This window comes from Caretta caretta, chromosome 1 (assembly GCF_965140235.1).
Source record: "Caretta caretta isolate rCarCar2 chromosome 1, rCarCar1.hap1, whole genome shotgun sequence".
Lineage (NCBI taxonomy): Eukaryota > Metazoa > Chordata > Testudines > Cheloniidae > Caretta > Caretta caretta.
Window position 1 is genome coordinate 184,533,735 of NC_134206.1, and position 22,811 is coordinate 184,556,545.

At 37.1% G+C, this 22,811-nt stretch overlaps 1 protein-coding gene across 3 annotated transcripts in view; it reads left to right on the forward strand.

Annotated features, from left to right (window-relative positions):
• Positions 1 to 22,811, forward strand: part of CADM2 (cell adhesion molecule 2) — a 1,057,057-nt gene that overhangs the window by 503,428 nt on the left and 530,818 nt on the right. Inside the window, exon 2 of one of the 3 annotated variants that reach the window (XM_048868936.2) lies at positions 15,721 to 15,765. The exons of the other annotated variants lie outside the window; for them this stretch is intronic. Within the exon in view, the coding sequence (XP_048724893.1) occupies positions 15,721 to 15,765 (45 nt within the window). The remainder of the gene's footprint in view (positions 1 to 15,720; positions 15,766 to 22,811) is intronic. 3 annotated transcript variants of the gene reach the window in all.

Consider the following 22,811-nt stretch of genomic DNA (forward strand, 5'->3'; position numbering starts at 1 on the left):
CAAACCGCAGCCAGTGGGAGCCGCAATAGGCTGAACCAGCAGACACGGCAGGTAAACAAACCGGCCCGGCAGGGGCTTTTCCCGCACAAGCAGTGGAACAAGTTTGGGAACCACTGGCTTAAGCTATCCCAAGTCTCTGAAATTTGAGCAGTTGAGAGGGGAAGAGAGTTTGTAGTCAGTATTTATTATGCGCACACAAAGCCACAGTAGAGGTACCTCTGGCTGGATGCTTCCCTGGCTGTTTCAGACATGCCTTATTGGGACCCATGTTCTCCAGAAGCCTCCTGAGCCTGAACAGAGTAGCTGAAGCACAGGCTCTGGATCTACAGTTTAACTATTCAGGGGCACATGATAGTGAAAGCAAATAGATACAATTAGACTTTGCACAGGATTCTAAACAGAATTATTCTTTACTTAGCATAACAGATACACACGGTGACAGGTTTCCCCCCAGGGTGCTACCTGGAACCGGGGTACCGCTGAGCCCCACTGACACACAAGCCTGGGCTTCCTTTCACACTGTACTGCTGTGACAAGCCCCAAATCCCTCTCTAGCCTGCACATTCACCAGCACACCTACAGGTAGGGACACACCCAGTTACATGCAGGCAGCAAGGCTACAACTAGAACAACTACCAGCTCCTCAGGCACTTACCCCCATCTGGCGTACAAACCCAAAATTATACCATCTTGCACTGCCCAGGGAACTGTACAACATATGCTCATAAAATCTGTCCCCTTCCTCAATGTGGATAGGAATATGCAACAGCCATTTGCCCCGAAGTTGATTCCCCCAGACAGGGTTAGATAATGCAAAAATAAGCTTATTAACTATAAAATATAGATTTTAAGTGATTAGAAGTGATAGCAAACAGATCAAAGCGGATTACCTAGCAAATAAACAAAAAACGCAAGCTAAACTTAATGTACTAAATAGATTGGATATGAATAGCAGTTTCTCACCCTAAGAGGTGATACAAGCAGGCTTCAGATTCTTAAGGGGCAAGCTGCACTTGCTTACAGCTTGGAATCTCAGGTGTTCCATTCACAGGATAAAAATCCCTTTAGAGATTCAGCAGTTCCCCCAATTCAGTCTTTGTTCCTCAGGTGTTTCCAGGAATCCTCTTGCTTGGGGAGCTAAAATACCAGATGGTATCACTCCCTGCTTTTGCATATGGCGGTCACCCTTTGTTTCAAAGCTTGGTTCCCAGACTGGTCTGTGGAAAAACATTAACATCCTAAGAATTACTCTATAGAGACATATGGCCTCATCACATGGCCTGGCAGAGTCCTAGCACCCATTACTTGCAGGCTGTCTGTAGCATTCTCAGGAAGGCTCCTCAGGTAGGAGAAAAGCTTCTTCTAAGGCCTGTCTTCCTAATGGCCCATTCCCCACCCACTGTGTAGAATGAAAGCCTCTTGTCTATTGGGCATTCCCCAGGTGTAACTACATTTGAAATGCAGAGACCTAGTCAATATTTGTAACTTCAGATACAAAAATGATCCATGCATACAAATAGGCTAGTCATATTCAGCAAAATATTACTTTCCAATGATACCTCACATGACTTATCTTGCATAAAATACATCATAACTATCATACTCATGTCATAATAATATCACTATATAAAGAATATGGGTGCAGTGTCACACACAAATATAGACCAAATAATAAATACACCTATACATGCTCTGCCTCTGTTTCGTCACCATTTCAGAAAGTCCTCTGGGGTGTCCAGGATCCTTCCTGAGAGGCTCATGGCTTCTCTATAGAAGAGTCTATATCCTCCTTTAGATCAGCTAGTTTTCTTTTGCCCTTAGCTTGTCTCACAGTTAAACAGGACATGCCTGCTAAGAGAGTACGCCTCTCTTCTGGCCAAAGCTTCGTGTGTCTCGAGTTTACAGGTCTCATCACCAACACTTGGATCTTTTGTTCTGCTGCTGAGAATTTTTCACTTCTCAGTGCACAGAAATTGGAGAAACTAGCTTTTTCTTCAGCTTTAGCCAACCCATTGTCCCAAGGTCTCTTCACCTAAATAGTCAACTATTAAGGTTACAACTAATCTGGTTTGGTAGATACATGCTACAGCCCATGTCAGCAAATGGTGGTTTCCAAATCGCCTGAGGCAGACCGTGATACAAGAATTTCACAACCTCATCAGACTCCATAAGTTGCACATAGGTGGATGTGCCAATTCATCACAATATGTAATTTTTTGTGTGTTCTGTTAACTTATTAAATAGCAATGAAAGTGAGCTGTTGCTTGAAAGTATGCCTTTCATCAAGATACTCAATATTTACCCATTTAATTAAGGTAAAAGAGTTCACAACCTACATCTCAGAACTCCCCAGAGATCCTCCAGCAAAAGCAGTGAAGATCAGACTTGATGATCCTGTTATTTCTTGCTTCTAATTAGAGATTATGTGGGACTTGCTGCACAAGGGTGCATATCACCTACACATGAGGTTTATGCATCAAACAACTGAATGTACAAACCCAGGGGATGTATTGAGACCACTGTCAATGTAGACTTTTGAGTATTCGCTTTGTTTCTTGAATAAACTTGTTATGGAGATACTGAATAGAATATGGTTTTTGTACAGAAAGTATTATGTTTGCACCAGTTTGAATCCAGGGCTCTGATGCAGCACAAATGGATTTTGACTTCATGTAGCCCCACTGAAGCCCCACAATGAGTCTCCAAGTGGATGCAGGAGTTTCTTGTGTGGAACAGCTTGCCAGACCAAGGGACTGACACTGTGCCAGTGGCTAATATCTGATACACTCAATCATTAATACATATGGTGCTAAAATCACAAACATTGTCAATGTTCTTGGCCTGCTCACAAGTTTTGGGTTTTTTGTTCACTGGAAGGAAACAAAACCATTGTAGTATAGAATATTGCAGATCTTTTGGCTGCCAGTTAATACTTTATTAATAGAGTTTGGCTTGGCTCTTGGTAGTGGTTGACAAAAATGCATGGTTGAACTACCCATTTTGAAGGAGTGGTGGGTGGGAAATAGTTATACAAAAATTAGCCTTCTGTCTGGGTCTCTAAATTAGTGGGGAAAATGAATCTCCCAGCCTTTTACAAGAAAAATACAGAATAAATCTTCTTTATTGTAGCTTTCTCTTCAGCTTTCAATTGCAGAACATCTACATTTCACTTTTAATCTTCTCCCAGTACTGGCTGACTAATTGTCTGTGCTACTTTTGTGCATTCCAGCAAGCTCTTTCTAGAACTTCAGTAAATTTGGAATGAAGGGAAAGGATGGTGTCAAATGTCTGACACACATCACATTTGTTTATCACTTGGATTGGCCACCTGAACTTGACCTCACGTTGGCCTTGATACAGACTAAAAAGGCATATATCTAAAAGATAAAACAGCCACATAGGCAAAGGTCATGAAGCATAAGCAGAACTACACTCACAGCAAGGTGACGTAGTAAACCACCACTTGCATAGTTGCGTATATTTGCATAATTCATTATTTTCATTCTTCATTAAAATTAAGGGTGCTCTGTGTGCATTCATAACCTTTAGAGAAAGAAGGTCAGCAACAACAAAGTACAGCATAATAATGTGTAGTATGTCAGTTAACTGACAGTCCTAGGGGAAATAAAACATCTTAATTCCTTGGTGCTCTGCTGACATCACAGATGGGTGCTCAAGTAATTTATGAATGGCAACAAAGCCCTGAGAGTGAATTCAGCAACATTTATACTCCAAAGTCCTCCACTGTTATAAATGTTATATTCACCACTTGGATGTAACACTCAATGTACATTTATGGACAAGATACAGTGCAGAGCTTAAAAATGTTATCAAACACCTACTAGCCATAGACTAACTAGATTAATCAGAAATCCGTATAAGAGGAGGATGAGGTTCCATGTGTGAAGACGGGAGGCCCTGTTGAGAATTCCAAGATTTTGCTATCCCACTACAGTCAATAGGACTACTCGGGTGCATAAAATAAAGTACTTGATTATGCACCTTGCATAACCAGAGCCTTAGATTTTAGGTACCTGACTTAAAATGGGTATTTCAGTTAGATTTTAGAATATCACTGCATAAGTGAAGTTCACCACACAAGTAAACATTTGAGAGAGAATTCTTCATATAATACTTAATAAACACAGGTTTTTTTGTTTTGTTTGTTAAGCCCTCTGTAATGGGGCTTAATTTGAACTTACTGCAATCCTTTTATTGTTATGAAATGAAATTCATAGTGATATTTTAATCATTCATAAATATTTTTGGGTGACTTTTTTAAAAATTACTTTGCCCACCTTCACCCACTGAGACATAATTTATTAGTATATATGCAAAATTATCTTGTACTTTGCTGAATATAGAAATGTAACTTATACTCTTAGGTCAATTAGCTTTTCTCTTTAACAGTATTTATGAAGCATTCATTGCTGTTGTAAAATTCTGTTAAGATAAGAAAATAGTCTTATGCTTCTCTGTTTAATTTTTCTTGAGAGTCTCAGTCTTTTTCCCAATAAGCTAGAAAGAGAGAATGTAACTTGTACTTTCTAAAGCTTTTGATTTGAACTGATTGGTATGTTCTTTCTAAAAAGCTGACTACGTTTTTTTTATCATAATATAAATATGACCTTCATGAGAAGGTTAAACATATCTTGAAAAAACTTTCAACCAACATTCACCAAAGAGAGTAAGGAGATGACTGAGCATGGTTATTCAGGTGAGTAACCCTCACTTAAATCATCTATTAGTGAATGTGTCAGTCTGATAATACCTGCAATATTCATCATTAATTCTGGAATAAGCATAAAGCATCAAGATAAAGAAATCAGTTTCATAATTAAGATCACGTTAGTGGGTTTTTGTGGACTAATATGGTGATTTGTATAGATACATTGGTAGTTGTATGAGTTTTAGGGTTTCCAGTTCATAGGATCAAATGGTTTAATTATTTCTGGAATTTTAATGATCTTTATTCTTTTCACCTTTCACCCAAGGAGATTCATTCCTTGTCTCTGAGGAACCAATGTGGTAGACAAAATGTCAGTAATAATTAAAATGAATGATTATGGAAAAAACTCCAGCAAGAATACTATATATCCATTATGAAGAATTGCCCTGGGAATTGAAACAAAATATTTCCTACTTTTATTCCAGATATTCCTCTTTATGTTTCACCAGCTTGTCATTGTTGTGCTTCTTTGGCACCCTGATTTATTGGTTTGTGGCAAGGAGGTTGAGTATTTCAGGACCTCTATAACTCCCTGGGTAGAATGACTGACTGTTTTGAGGAAAAAATGCCTCCACATGAAAATCCAGCATCCTGGAATTGGTAGCAATAGTCCCCAAGCGTCCATAGCGGTGAGAACTAGGGTCTTTCTGGGCTGTGTAGTTCACATAGCTTTACACTAACAATTGCTGTTATGCTGAAGCATGAGAATTAGATTCTTCGTAGCCGTTTCATTTCTTATAGCTGCAACAGTTTTGCTTTCAGCAGAACATTGACAAGTCTTCATAATGCATATAGTATCAAATAAGATAATGAATATTGTAAGGCGGTAGATGCTGGATCTTTGTTCAAAACGTGAATAAGGACTAGTCTACACAGGGACATCCAGGAAAGTTAATTCAAAGTAACTAAAGGTGTGATTTTAAGTGGATAGTTAAAGAGCATTAAACCCCTGTGTGAAATCCCTCATTCAGAATTGAAGTGGCCTTAATTTGGTTTTGTTTAATTATCTTCCAAAGTGAATTAAACTAAAAAGAACTGAGGCCATTTTAATTCTGAAAGACCACATCCATACAGAGATTTAATATGGGTTAACTAAACCACTTCAAATTCATACCTTTTATTTAATTTGCATTCATTTTCTTGGTTGTGGCACGGTAGACAAGCCCCAAGGTAGAAAGGAAAGTTTTCAGAGCTATAAAGGCACTGAACTCTAATTGAGTTCCCATGACATCAGGATCCTGACAAGGGCAGTCATGATCAATGGTCAGAATCAGCTCAAATTTGGGGCTGGGAGTAGCAGAAGAGTCCATAATGAAATTCCAGGCTGGGGTCAACACCAAGGATCAGAATTTGAGTCGGGTTATAAGGTGAGGTCCAACTCAAGCCAAAGTCAAACCTAGGAGTTCAAGAGCAGAAAGCATGACTGGTCATGGTAGCTACAGAACATCAACACCATTTCCTGGAGTACCCCTTCAGTTTATATAGGGTAGGGAGCCAGTCATGAGCAATAAAGCTACTGCCAGTTGGACCACTTGAGGCAGGATTTCCCATGGTCTGTGTTTGCAGCAGATTGTGAGTAGTGGAGCACAAGCTGGCAGCTACTGCTGGGTGGCAAGGTAGAGGTGTTAGCTACCTTGCAGCTTTCCTGGCCTGCGTTTGGGATCTACTGGGCCTTATACATGGGAGTTGTGCACTTAACTTCACTTTGTGCCTTTGAAAATCCCCCCCCCCCCCCCCGCCCACTGTTCATCCTATATATCCTTGTTGGCCAACCTGTGGCTCAAAAGCCAATTGTGGACTTCAAGAGCAATTACATTAAGAAAACATGTGACTTTGAATTGAAAATAAGATCCCATGACATGTTTGAATCAGACCTTTTGTTACATTCAGCATGGGAATGTTCTAATTTGCATCAGCTAGCAACTGTCCCCTGTGTACCTTTTGCCAAGTAGGGATAGCCAGATAACAATGTGCTCCAGCCATCGCTTCATAGCCACTGTGGTAGGGAGTGTAAAGAGGGAAATGTAGCAGTTAGATCTACTGGATCTGGATTTGCTCGTGATTCCCCACACCAAGGTCATCCCCAGAAAGGGACTTATGGGTTGTTTTCACCCTTTTAGCTCTGCTTGGGGGAACGAACATGGCAGGGAATCTGCTGCAAAGTACTAATTGTGTCCCCTTGACCTTTGTGAAATGTTCCGCCCTCAGGCTGAAAAGATTGGCCACTTCTGCTGTATTTCATATTGAACTCAAATTAATTCTGCACTATGGTTTTGGTTCTTGGTTTGTATTGGCCTGCTAAACAGTAGTGGAAAGAAAATCTTCCGCACATTGGGGCAGGGGTGAGGGGAGGGGGAACGGTGGTTTCAGTAATCCTGTTTTTGCTATATAGAGCAATAATGTCTACATTCAATGCTGTATAAAATGAGAGTTATTACAAGGTTAATGCAGGCAAACATATAGACACAAATGAGTTAGTCTGTGGTATTAAAAGGTGACCTATTGAAGTAATCTGTCAGCTCTGAATGACCTTTGGGGCTAACCCCCTCAAAAAAAAAAACAAACCCAAACACCTGTATTTTGGCATAAAGTATGACATCTAGTCAGAGTTGTTTTACTTTTGTTTTGTTCCTTTGAAACCTAAAATTCACCTTTTTATTCAAGTAACTGCTTTATCTGGCTGCCTTGGTGAATGGACTGAAGGATGTGGATGATTTCAGGTCTTGCAAAGAAAACAAAATTGCTCAATTAGACTCTCCAGAAAGGCTTCATTTGTCATAGTGAATTACACTGGTCATTGGCTACTATTAAGAGGGAAAAGGAAAGGAACAAAGGATCACACTCTGTGAACAGGTCAGATTAAACCAGCCAGAAGGGTTCATAGTGTCATACACATTGCAGAGAATGAAAAAAGGCTTTGATGGTTGATAACTTAATTATCTGCCACTATCAGTTTGAAACGGCTTTTAAACATGTCCAAAATGTCTACCAAAATGTTCAGCAAGAGTGACAGCCAACTTTTAAGTAAGGATAAAAATGCAGCAGTCTTTCTGGACTAAAACTCTGACAGACTATGATGAATTACCTTATTATATTTGTTCGCATGACAAATGTACTTGATCAGTGTTTTTTCTTGGGAATAGTTGAGCTTATCCAGAGGCAAAAGTTGAAAGGAAATGAAAGCTAACTAGTAATCCAAGTGTAATACATCAGCATTTCTACGAACATATGCTGAGAAGCCTAATCAATTATTGTTTGTCAATAACAAGACAAATCTCCTGTTCCCCCATGGTGTAACTTCTTCCTGAGTCTTTAACTCATTTAATATTATGGATCAAAACTGTTCTCTCTGTCACTCACACACACCCTTATAAGGAGTGCATTTATAACTAAGGGGCCTATTTAAATCATGGCTTATTTGTGATGTAAGCAACAAGACAAAGCTATAGATAATATAATACACACACAGCTCCTCCTGTAATCAATACAAGCACTCAGAGGAAAATACACTTAAACTTATTCCTTCATTGTAGGAAGTAGAATAATTATTTGTAGAATATTTTCAACTATTGTTTAATAGAAGAATTCATATTTTTCCATATCTCTAAAATGTCAGTGTATGAAAAATATTACTACTGTCATTTATAAATTGTCTCTAAGGATTGACTGTCTATAGGGGCCAACATATGACTGTTTGCCAGCATACTAGATCCACGCTAAACCACAGTTCCCTGACCTGCCCTCCTTATAATTGCTCACTAAAAAGGAATCCACATCTCTGCAAACATTTAATAGCAGAGTACTGAGGTCTGATGTGACCGGACCTTGTTACTTTTACAAAATGTGGTATAGTACATTGACAATTGTACTACGAGTTTTGGATATTCATAATTAAAATTCCAGCTGTCAAAATATCTGAACAGAGCATTTTTTGTGGTGCATGCATCGCTATTTTTGTCCACTCACTTACTAATTCACCAGATAGTCATCTGCAATGGTCTCTGAGTCAGTAATGCTTATTAAGGAGGTCCTTCTATTTATTCAAGATATGCATCATTATTTTGGTTCAAGGCATGATCTGAAAATCAACTGTGTATGCAGAGATTGTTTTGTTGTTTATCTCAGATTTAGAGGACCGTTTGTACATCTGTTCCTGCATTTACAATTTGTTAGAAAGTCAGTTTCTAAAAGCAGCATTATTTTATCAGTGTTTAAAATTTAATTTTGGAAAGTAATTCATTTTATTGATGAATATGCTTTGTAACACTTCAGTCATGCAGAACTCTGAGGAAATAATATTTAATAAAAAAATTCCCAACTAGCTCCAGCAGTGAATGAGGGAAGGGGGCTGTAGAGAGAGAGAGAGAAAGGATGGTCTTATGTTAAGGCATTGGATTGGGATTAGGAAAACTGTTCTCTCTGGCTCTTGATTTCCTATGTGAAGTTAGTTAACTCAAAAACAAAAATATCCAGCTACACTAATTGTCTGTTCCTCATTTTCTGGATGCCCAACTTAAAACATGTAGGGCCTGATTTTTCTAGTAATGTCAACACTAGTTGAAGTCAGTGTGAGCTACTGGTGCTCAGCACCTTTGAATAATCAGGCCCTAGAGTGTCTCAGGTTGATCATCCTAAATTATTGAACAGTTTTGCTGACTTAGTTCTAAATCTCTCTGACTCAGTTTACGGCCTCTAAAATGGCAATAAAATAACTCTCTTCTTCATAAAGTTATTGTGAAGATAAATGCATTGTTGTCATTAACACACTGAGATACTGTGACAATGAGCTCATTTACCAATGAAAATCCCAAAGGGAAATGCAATATTTTTAATTCAGTGTATGGCGTACAGTAAGTAAAGTGAAAAGGAGTACTTGTGGCACCTTAGAGACTAACCAATTTATTTGAGCATGAGCTTTCGTGAGCTACAGCTCAAAACTACACAGTAAATGGAAGGGGGAAAAAGTCCCTCATTGAAGTCTTTTAGGTAAATGAAGTTGTCATGGGATAAGATGGAAGATCCTTCCATGGATTGACAACAGGTTAAGACATGGAACAAGAGGTAGGAATAAATGGTAAACTTTCAGAATGGAAAGGGGTAACTAGTGGTGTTCCCCAAGGGTCAGTCCTAGGGACAATCCTATTCAACTTATTCATAAATGATCTGGAGAAAGGGGTAAACAGTGAGGTGGCAACGTTCGCAGACAATACTAAACTGCTCAAGATAGTTCAGTCCAAAGCAGACTGAAGAACTTCAAAAATCTCACAAAACTAAGTGATTGGGCAACAAAATGGCAAATGAAATTTGAGGTGGATAAATGTAAAGTAATGCACATTGGAAAAAATAATGCCAACTCTACATACAATATGATGGGGGCTAATTTAGCTACAGCTAATCAGGAAAGATCTTGAAGTCAATGTGGATAGTTCTCTGAAGACGTCCACACAGTGTGCAGCGGTAGTCAAAAAAGCAAACAGGACGTTGGGAATATCTAAAAAAAGGATAGCGAATAACACTGAGAATATCTTATTGCCCTTACATAAATCCATGATACGCCCACATCTTGAATACTGTGTACAGATGTGGTCCCCTCATCTCAAAGATATACTGACATGAGGAGAGATTAAAGAGGCTAGGACTTTTCAGCTTGGAAAAGAGGAGACTAAGGGGGAATAGGATAGAGGTATATAAAATCATGAGTGGTGTGGGGAAAGTGCATAAGGAAAAGTTACTTATTTGTTTCTATAATATAAGAACTAGGGGCCACCAAATGAAATAAGTGGACAGCGGGTTTAAAACAAATAAAAGGAAGTTCTTGACACAGTGCAGTCAACCTGTGGAACTCCTTGCCTGAGGAGGTTATAAAGGCTAGGACTATAACAGGGTTTAAAAGAGAACTGGATAAATTCATGGAGGTTAAGGAATGGTGTCCCTAGCCTCTATTTGTCAGAGGGTGGAGATGGATGGCAGGAGAGAGATCACTTGATCATTATCTGTTAAGTTCACTCCCTCTGGGGCATCTGGCATTCACCATTGTGGCAGACAGGATACTGGGCTGGATGGACCTTTGGTCTGACCCAGTAGGGCCATTGTGTTCTTAACTTTAAAAAAAGATTTAACAGCAGCCTCACTCACTGTGCGCTAGATGAGGCACAGGTCCTGTGGGGAAAAATATGTGATTGTGTAAGTAAAGACTGCCTCATAATGCATATGCACAAGGTATAGAGTTAAGATTATATAGATAACCTTAATTCTATTGTTTTCTAACTTTTGTGTACTTGATTTTGCAGACTTAATTTTTTTTGTTTTATAAAATAGATATTTTATACAAACAATACCAATGTTTTCAAATATGGATATATAAAATTAAACTTCTTAATATTTAGACTGGACTTTCAAAATTGCTAAGCACCCTACAGTTCCTGTTTTCATTGGAGCTGTGGTTTTCAACATTTATGAAAATAAGACCACTTATTTAGGTCCCTAATATGTATTTAGTAGCCTAACTTCAATTACCTGTGTTTGAAAATTTTGGCCATAACTTTCATTTTATTGTATCTTAGTGGTTAAATGCACATTGATAGTTTCTGGAACGTTACACAAATTTCATCTAACACCTTTAGCTATTAATATAATTAGTCACTTTAAGTGATAAGCACATTTGCACATTTCTATTCAGACATGTCTATTTACAATAGGTGTGATATTTACAGATAATTTACATATTCTGTAAACTAAAAATTGTGTGATATTTCCTGAGGATAGAAAAGTTGTGTGCTTTAAAATCTCTCAAATATACTGCCAAGGACACACTCATTTCCTCAATATATGCTTCAAGAAGTGATTCCTATTACATGGAAAATATGACTCTTGGCCTTGCTAAATGAGAAATGAACAATTTATCTGATTCTATCAACAGTCAGCCCTATATTAGCGAGTCTCTGGAGTCCAGACTTTACAGGGTAATTGGTTGAAAAGCAGATGGGGGTTGTTCCAAATGACTGGGCACTAAGCAGCAGGTGGACAATGCTGAATCAATGGCTTGCACTATTTGAGCTCTGTTTGAGCCAGTGGAATAAGCTAACTTCGGCTGCAAATTGCCATTATCAGTGGGTATTTGTCACACTATATTTTAAGGAATAACAAGGGGATACAATGTTAAAATAAAACGTATCAAAATATCAGGAAAAACGTGTAATGTGGGAAATTTATTTCTTCAGATTTTTTCATCCAAAAATATCTACCTTATTTCAGGTTCTCTCCTGAATATTTACATATTTTCAGTGAAACTTCATTATAAAGAGAACAATTGAGAGGAGCTAGATATCTTTGATGGCCAAGTGCAGGTGTTGAATGGAAATGTTGAGTATTTACAAGGGATTTTATTTACAATTGTGCTTTTTTCCAAAAAGTATCTTTGCCTTTATTTCAGGTATTTTGTTTGCTATTGTGTATAATATTGGCTCACTCGAACACAACTTCAGTTGAAATTTTAATAAAGCAGTTAAACAGAGTGGATGAATCTATATGGATTAATTGAATGGGTAGATCAGTGTTGCTTTAGCTGTCAGTTGCCTGGTTTTTTTTCTGCTTAATTTAGCTGCTCTTTATCTTGTAAACCTCAATGTCAACCCAAAGTCAAGCACAGAGAAAATGTGTGTGACACAAACACGTCTGACCAGACCAGTGATGTGAGCAAGTCTGACATCCATGCAATGTATACTACTGAGAATGGGCTGTGAAACGCTGGCTCCTTGCTCTCAAACCTGGATCAGACCTAAAGTAGTATAATAAAAGTGCATTATAATCCATAACAAAGGCGGAAGTTGTTTAGATATTTATGAGCTTCAGTAGGGAGGCTGTTTGAGAGAGAAAGAGAAGCAGTTTAGAGCAACCTGTGACTTAAAGTGTTAGTGCTAAGCATTAGTAATTGGAGGGGGGGGAGGGGAAGGGGAGGTGTGATTTTGGTTTTATTGCTGTTGAGCATTTGTTTTAATTTTTTTATCTGATTAACAGTACTAATATATTTTACTGGGTGCAAAAGTATGTTGAAGATATGAAACTGAAGATTTACTAGCCATGAATGATTGAATTAGCACTGAAGTGTATGTGATGGATCTACTATCCAAACAGATGTATTTAAACCTGTGTTCTACTCTGTGGGCTGTATCACGGTAGAACAAAGGAAAGCCATTTGAATTTTCCATGCAAAAGTATTTCTGTATCATTTTGGTATTAGGCACAGAAATATTCTAAAGAGTGACACAGGCAGAGTTTCACATAAATTGTCAGTCCTGTCCGTATAACTTACTATGAAGGATTTTAAAGGGAAAAAAATGTTCCTGTACATTTTGTAAACTGCTTTAAGGGATTTGACTTGCTACCACATGACATTTTGATTAAAAAGATAGATACAAAATTATCTTGGCAAACATTAAATGGATTAAAAACTGGCTAAAGGTCTTAAAATGCAATTGTAAATGAAGAATTCTCATTGAGAGGGTGAGTTTCTAGTGGGGTCCCACGAGGATTGCTATTTAACATTTTTATCATAAGATCATTACTGATAAAGTTTGCAAATGAGACAAAGATTGAAGCAGTGGCAAATAATGAAGAAAAGTCGCTGATACAGAGTGATCTGCATTGACAGGTGATGGGACACAAGCAAGCAAAATGCATTTTAATGTGGCCAAATATAAAGTCAAGCATCTAGGAACAAAGAATGTGGGCCACACTATCATGGGAAGCAATGACTGTGAAAGACTTGGAGCAGGGTGGATAATCAGCTACACATGAGCTTCCAGTCTGACAGCTGCTGAAAAGGCTAATGTGATTCTTAAGTGAATAAACAGGAGGGGTATATTGAATAAGAGCAGGGAGGTTGTAATACCTCTGGTTTTTGGCACTCATGCAACCCTGCTGGAATACTGGGTCCAGTTCTTGTGTTGACAATTCAAGAAGGATGTTGATAGATTGGAGAGGGGAATTTTGTGAAAAGTCACAAGAATGATTAAAGGATTAGAAAACATGCCTTAGTGATAGACTCAGAGCTCAATCCATTTAGTTTAACAAAGACAAGCTTAAGGGGTGACTTGATCAGTCTATAAGTACCGATATGGGGAACAGAAATTTGATGATGGGCTCTTCAATCTAGTAGACAAAGGCGTAAAAAGATCCATTGCCTGGAAGCTGACGCTAGACAAATTCAGACTAATGTTAAGGCATGCATTTTTCAGTGAGTAATTAACCATTGGAACAATTTAACAAGGATTGTGGTGGATTCTCTATCACTTGGAATTTCTAAATCAAGATTGGAGGCTTTTCCCAAAGATATGCTCTAGTTAAAACAAATTAATTCAGAGAAGCTATATGGTCTGTGTTAGGTGGGAGGTCAGACTACCTGATCACAGTAATCTGGCCGCCTAATCTATGAATCCATTAATTATGTTTAAAACCAACAAAATACCATAAAATCAAAGTCCAAATAATACAAAACAGGCAGTCTCGGAACTAGGGGTGTGTGTGTGAAAGAGGTAGTAGAACTTTGTACAGAACCATGTTAGCCTTCTGAGGCAACCCTACAAATCACATTTCTATGGCCACTAGCTAGTATCCTCTTCAATCTGAAGATGTGAAAAACACCAGTAAAGTTTTTGTGAGGTTTTCCACTTGTATGTTTATTCCTCTCCCTCACCCTATGTCTTGTGTGTTTTAGACTATAAAATCTGTAGGGCAGTGACTCTCTCTTCCTGTATGTTATACAGTTCCTAGCACAATAAAACCATAATATGTATTGGTCCCTTTGAGTACTACCATAAAATAAATAGTAAATAATAACAGAGTTGGTCTTTTCCCACAAGTACAGAGACTGCAGTATGATGTGATTTGCTCTAGGGGTATGATTTTCACTTTGGGTGGGAAAGATCCAGCATCAAAATCCTGCACAAGCCACTGCAGAGACTGAAAATCATGGCATCTTTGAAGTCCTTCCCAGGTAGACTCCAGCACATGTCTTGTTGGTGTACAAATATTATTCATACTTTAGGCATATCCTATTTGATCTTTCTTGTAATGCAGACCACTGTAAAAAGTGGAATGTATCATAGAATCCTAGCTAAGATCCTCTGCACAAGCATGCTTACACATGGAGCATTTCTCAGGATTAAAGCTCAAGTTGTCCCAGGAGTCTGTCTTCTGAAGAATATTTGAAATGGCTTTTAGAAGAGGAGAAGTGTTGATGCTTTAGTGCAGTTGTTAAAGCGGTTTCATTTGACACAGTTTATACCATTAAAAATGATACATTGATTCCAAACATAGTTCTGATTTATGCTTTGCATGAACAGAGCTTGTATGCTGGTACTCATTCAGACATTATGTGAATTTCTAGCCACTCTGTATCCGTAACAAAATGGTATGGAATATTTGTGTCATTGCTTGTTGGCACCAGAGTTTGGAAATAATGTAGAAATGCAGCAGAACAAAGCATCTTTATAATATCACTATCAGGAACCAATCAGAACATGAAGAGGTGGTTTGTGTGGGGTTTTCTCTTTCTGAGGAGCATGCGTGTGAATATTTATGGCATTGTTTAGAATGATCTCCAATGAAACAGATTTATATGCACAAGTATAGAAACTCAAAACAGAGTCCTTATTCAAGAGATAAGCACTGAACACAAACACGAGCACATAAAAATATAATTTTTTGTTCCAGTTTAGCTTTGAAGCTTACAGCAATTTAAAAAATATTTTTCATTGGGTTAGTGCAGTAAGATGTTCCATTCATAAAAAGATGTACATAATTCTAAAACTTTCTAATATCTTTGAAATCAATCATTGCTCAATGTTAATCTTTTTATCATACAAATATACCTTAAAACTACATGGTATTCTGTGGGCATATTTTATCTTCTGCTTTAATTTGCAAGATATGTGATTTCTTATAATTCTGTATTTTAATGATACTAACAAGCTATTTTTCTCTGCTTTCAGGTAAGCAAATAACCAGATTCTTCAATATAATCAGACTACATCAAGGTAAACCAATTTCAGGTATATAACTACGCAGGATGGTATTGTCATTATAAATGTGTATGTGGAGAGAGGGAAAACTGGGCTCCTGTATGCAAACCATGATGAGCTCAGCAATAGTTTCAAAGTGAAAGATGCTAATATCATTCAAATATAGAAACCTAACAGAAGTATAATGTAGGCTACAATGTTAGCCTCTAGTAGTAGTAGTATTTAAAACCATTTAAATGTTGGTTTAATCTTGACTATTCATTCATGCCCCCTACTACAAGAGTAGAATAGGATGAATGCAACAACATAGTCAATTTGAAAAAAATTAGGTATACAAATTTGGAAAATGGTGGAGTGTATGTATAGGATAATGAGTATTGAATTGGATAATTAGTTAAAGGTAATGAAATGAAACATGAAAAATAAACTAAAAATGTAAGTATTAAAATACCAGTGAAACTAAAGTTATGGGGGGATTCTCATTGTTGGCAAAGAGCAGAGGATACCATGCTGCAGTTTGTAAACAATTGATTATGGCCAACATTTTGCTGAAAAAACAAGTCATGGCATAGATTGTAATATATCTTACTGAAAACTAGAACCTCTGTTAATACTAATCAAAAATGCTTGCTGAAAAGAACCAAATTCATTCACTTTGACTGTCTGTCTGAAGACAAATTATTCCCTGATTTAGTGCTGGATTAGGAAAAAAATAGTTTGTTCCTCCCTAAAGATTAATTGCCTAGCCTATGAATTTACCACTCATTACAGAGGATCTGAACAGAAAATAGCCAAAGGTATTATCAATTCATTAAAGAAAAGTAGCATTCATTACTTAAACAAAAAAAGTACAGAAATACTAGGCTTTAGAAGAAAAGTTGTATTAAAACTTTTTGTCATTTATTGTAAATAGTGCAGTGTGTCTCAACAACGTGCCTTTTGGATCTCCCTTTCACCACTAAAGAAACCAGTCTAAAGAACACTTTTCTTCTCTTTGCCTCTCTGGCACATATGACAAATTCTCTATATTTGAAAGTAAGCAGTTTATAAAAAGAGACTGTAAGTAAACAGTGTTGCATGAATTGATGAACAGAAGAGTCATGCACTCTGTAGTCATTCCCCAGAGTAAATACATCGATAAAGGTCTTCAATAGCTAAAGGGTCTAAAAATTCCACAGATTTGTTCCTGAGTTCCTAGAAACCATGTTAAAGTGTTTTTATTACAACAGTATTATTAAAGGGGGTGGGTTTTTTGGAAAAAAAAAATGTTTTTAATTGTTTTATATATAAAATATTGAAGCTATATAGGACTTGAGTATTTTTTTTAATATGGTTCTTTCTCCCCCTTGCTGGGTCAGTTGGACATATATTTGAAAAACATGCCTTTTGTTGTATTCAGAATGGACAGGCCTGGACCCTTTAATGAAGTGGGGCATATCTCTGAGCTCTAGTTGTGTGAATGTGTTTGGAACTTAAGTTAAAATCAATATACAGATTTTAAAAAAATCATTCTTAAGGGTTACAAAAATATTGATTTGTTTTTTTCCCCTCAGTAAGAAAGCCATAGCATCTGTAAGACCACGAGAATCTGTATAGAATGCTTATCTCTTTCTGGTTGCTGTCTATCATTAAAATAAACTCCTCTCAGAAAAGGAATGACATGTGAATTGGTGTTATGGTAGCCTAGAAAATGAAATGGAATGACATTTCCCAACATCTAAATTATGGGATTTCAGGATACATAAAATCATGCATGTACAAATATATCTACAATAAATATAATTAATTTCTTATAAAAAGGCAGAACAGTAGGAAAAATATTACCTAAATAACTTATTTTAGGTTTATGTTGAAGTTTAAAGGGATTTCAAGATCCTGACCAAAGTAAAATGGGTCTCAAGTTTTTTCAACTACAAAATTGTGCTCTAGATTTGCTTTCCTAGTCCAGGTGCATTTTAAATGTTAACCCCCTGCCAATGATATTAAATCAGTGTAAGGCTGATGGTGGTTTTGATTTAGCAACATCTGTTCTGTGGAGTACTTCTAGCACATGTTACTTAAAATAAATGGCATATTATGTTTAAATCTCAAAGCATGTAACCTGTAACAGTTGCAGTGCAAGTTCTGAAGCTGTGTGCCCGCGCGTGTGTCCAAGAGCATGCGCACAGTCAAATTAATGTCAGTAAATTGTGCAGAACATCATTAACTTTAATAAGGATGGCAGTTGGAATGCTCTTTGAATCACTGACTCTACAAATTGACGCAGAATTCTTCCAGCTGTAGGCCATTGAGTAACTTTTTTTTTCTAATTGGTTATCTTTTTTGTTTCTGGTGGATTCATGAAAACAGCAACGTACATTATCAGAGCTACAATACTGTTTTCTAAATTCGTCATGGTATCTTACACCTGTCACACTGTGCAAAGAGTTGTAATGAGAAAAAATGTCCAGAGACGAAATCTACAGCTAAATTGACTTTCCTAGCACATATTGCTATATGCTACCAAACAATCAAAACAAACATAATTGTTAGAGAATGAGTGTTTCATACTTTATATGGGTGCATGTGAAGGGCTATGAGATAAATATAAGAATGATAACATCAAGAATTTCAGAGGTATGAGAAGGGTTGTGCTTTTGGGTGATAAAATATTCAAGTTACAAGAAACATCAGAAACAGAATATTGTTTTGCAATACAATACATCCTTAAATATGCACAGAATGTTTGTGCATCAGGCATCCTCTGTGATGCTATGGTAATGTGACAATGTTATTCCATATTAATATATGTATTTATTACATCCACTTTCATCTTTTAAGGCTTTCCACATACTTACCCATCTTGCAGGCAGATTGTGGTTTATGTTTTAAGCCAATAAAGCCCTATATTAGGTAATATTTCACTATTTATGTTTTAAAATTTCTAAACTCCAAAATAGCTAGGTGGATACCTTCAAAATAATTTTCATAGGATTTCACATCCCACTCATGTCGTCTGCTATAATTCAGTGTTTGTATTACTTAATCTTTGTAGTCTTGGAGCTTCACCTTTCTAGAAATAGCATGATAAGCATTCTTTTTTTTCGCCCTTTCTGTTACACAAGATAAGCTGGAGTCTTGTCTCCATACGTACAATGGATGCAGGTATGGTTTCTTATGATAAGAACATATTGGATTGTCCTTCTTCCGCCAGCCTCCCTATTCCTGAAAGAAGCAACGGGACAAAATTGATTTTTCACTGAGACAAAAATGCCTTCAATCTACACATGTGGTTAAGGGCTTTCTGGCTCATGGCTGAAATGAAGCATGGAAGCCTACAATAAATGTTGAGGTGAAAGTCAATAGCTCATTCATTCACTGTACGCTGCCTGTTTTGTGCCATGAATGAGGAGTGGCTTCCACAGAAAACCTAATATGAAAGCATATAATAAGGGTGTACTGTAATGAATACTTATAAGGTCTGTAATGTGCTTCACTTGAAAATGTAACACAGCTGTAGTGTAGTTAGGTTGGTTGTTTTTATTCCCTCTTTTAAATATTCATCATTTCAAGATTTACCATAAATAAAAGAAAAATGTGGGGAAGGGAGGGGCAAACGCTTTCAATGTCTTATCCAAGCAGTAAGTACAACTAAATGAAATTAGGCCATTTGTGACCCTTTTTCACATCTTCAATACTTAATGTCTGGAGTCAATAAATTATACCTATTATGTTATAGGTATAGTTTTTAACTCTGACCTATATACCAGGTGACTAAGTTAAGGAAATAAAAGAAAAAAAAATACTTGTCAGCACTCCTGTGTCAACCTTTATTGTATCCATGCAAAATGGCATTTCTTGTTATCCAATTCCAAATAGACCTGGTTATTTAGTATGAAAATCTTGCAAGATTGAAATTGACCCCAGTTAATAGAGAGCTGAATTGTGCCCTGGCTAATGCCCAGAATCTGGTGGATAAAGGGCACAGTCCTTGTTTCCCTGAATTGGCTGCCTACATCATGGATGGCAGCATGGGATTGGAAACAAAGTTGAGCCTCTGTTCTAACCCCTCTCCCTGGACACGGGTGGTTAGGTAAAGGTAGATCAGGGTGTTGAATGACTAGAGCTAATGTTTCAGGTGGTGTAGCTGCACTACCATGTCAGGTTGCATATGCTCTGCCATGAATAGACTCAGCACAGTTTACTTTCCGGAGTGGTAGAGGAATAACTAACCATTTCCCTCCTGTGCTGCTTCAAAGAGCAACACCACAATGCACTGGCCCTTATTCAGAGTAGATCTCTTTATCTCACAATCTAGCATATAATAATCTAACATGAATATATTATTCAGACTAAAGTTTTAATACTAAAAAAAAATAAGCTAAATCAAATCTGTTTTCTGTAGTTATCAAATTATTCAGAAGAATAGCCAACAAAATTAGGCCCCTACTGACCTGATGATTAAGCAAAAATGTATTCCTTTGCAGATCATGCAATTTAAGTAAAAAAAGACCAGTAGTAAACTAAATCAAAATTGGTTTATATCAGTCAAATACCAATGTAATTAGACCAGATATTCAACAAGAAATATTACAAAATTAAGCTACTATTGATGCATTTGTAAGGAGATGCAAATGTTACTTTCTGGATTGCAGGGTTTCGAACTAAAAAGCAAATTCTAGTGAAAATGAGTCAAGTAACTGATACTCAGTTGAGTCACTCTGCTTTTCATCAACACCTCTTTTCCTTGATTTGACTATTCAAAAATTCTACTGCTTCTGCTTACTCATAATATATATATATATATATATATAGTTTAATATTTTGGTTAAGTAAAGTTTAAGATGGGGAAACACACTGTTAGAGCCAGTGCTTAATTTGTAATGAGAGGTGCCAAAGCTCAAGCGATTTTTTTTTTTTTATATTCATAACAGAGGCACCTGGGCTATGAACTGACAAGCGCAGAGGTGCTGAGGCTCAGCCCTGGGAAGCCCTGGCACAAATTAAGCACGGCTTATAGAAATGCCTAGCACTTAGTATTGGGCTAATATTGCTCCCACTGAAGTAGAGTAAAGTTTCATAAGTAAAAATTTCATCCTTTAGCACCTATACCACATCCACCACCTACTGTTATCTGAGTACCTCACAAATTGCGTGTAGAGAATACCGGAAATTTTCTGTATGACCCCCCCCCCCGACCCTACTCAGTAGGGATGCTATATTTTTAATATGATTTTATTGACCTTATACAGGGAAAGCTCCAAAATTCAGTGCCTTCAGAGGAAAAAATACATAACTGAAGTTTATAGTCCTTCCAATCTTTAACACTACTATTGAATCAAAGGTTTCAAACTACATAGAAATACAGATGCTTGAACTTTGTTAGGAATCCAGAAATATTTTGTTTAAAGTGTCTCTATGTGTTTGTACATTTAGAATTTTATAAACAAAAGGAGAGAAGTGTATTGTCTTATTTGTGACTTAGAAGACTATTGTGACTAATAACTTATGCAAACACACCTATCTATTGTTATCTTGTCTTTCCACTGCTGTACACCCTATGCCTGTTAGTTCGCTCAGGTCCTGATTTCAGAAAGCACATAAGCACTTTCATAATTTTAATCATGTGCTTATGTCCCATGGTCATGAAAGGGACTTAAACACATGCCTAAACCTAAGCATGTGCTTAAGTGCTATACTTAATTGAGATGCTTTCCTGAATTTTGGTACCCTGTTTTTCTAAATCCTGGATTATGAACAGTTTGGGGCAAAATATCTAAGTGCTGTGTGTTTTCACAGTGCCTAGCACAGTGGGGCTCTAATCCTTGTATAGGGTTTTTATGTGCTACTGCAATAGGGACAACTAAAAATATTCATTTATGGACTTGGGAAACCCAGATATCCTGGCATTGTTTGCTATGGAAAGATTTTGTAAAACCTGCCCTTCCCCCCCCCCCAGGGATCAGTGAATTATCCATTTTAAGAGACCCTACCAACAACTCTTCCTTAGTTTGCAATGGACTGCATTCTTCTTCTATGATTAAACTGTTTTAAATATACACCAAGCTATTTCTCATTTTTTAACATTAAAACTAATATAAAAATTTAATAAGTGGTGAAACTTGTCACCTGTTGACCGATTTGCTAATAAAACGGACTCCAGGAAAACCTTTGGGAACCCTGTAATAGTAGATGGTTGAGGAAAATCCAGATTTCTTAGCTGAATGCGTAGCTTTTAAAATTATTTTTATTTGCAACAGTGTCTGGCAGAAAGCGGGTTCAGAGGTCCTCCTTTTAAAGACTCACTGGAATGGTAACTGCTACAAATTTCTCCTTTTTATTATATGCTTCATCTCTCTCTTTGGAGAAAAGATAAAGAATGTACACATATAGACACACACAAGCACTTCAGAACACAATTGAAAAAGAGAAAATACTTAAGGAGGGCTAAACTGCTGACACCACTGCTTTCTCACCTTTTCTCTACAGCAAAAGGGGCAAATAGACTAAAGTGTGGCTTAGAGATTCTTAATTTTGGAGAATCAAATTTACAGGAACATCAAAAATAGTAAAACTGTTCTGAGGCTATATAAATAATTATATATCGTCTAGAAACCCAAATACTGGAAAAAGTAAAAGGACTAAATTGATTTTTGTGTTGCCTGCCAGGGTACCTTGCCATGAGCAAACTTTGACCCAGGCACTGAGCAGTAGGGCAGCATCAGCAAAGAGAACCAATCTTCCAAATAAATGTTAAATTTTTGGTTTGCATTTAATCACGGTCTCATTCTCCACACCCCTTGCTTCTCCATGGAAACAGTTGATGAGTCAACTGCCTTCTCTTTCCAGATGGAATTTTCATACCAGGTTTGTGTGTGTGTTTTCACCATTGTTGAGATTCAAGAGAGACTGAATACACCAACATTCATGAGTCAGCATCATGGTTTCATATTCACTTTGGCTTTATGTATAGATTGGCATATATCCTTTGTTAATTACTGTGGGATACAGATGTGTACAATGAATAGCCTACATATAAATAATCAATACACAGAAATGCCTCTTTCATTTATTTATGAAAA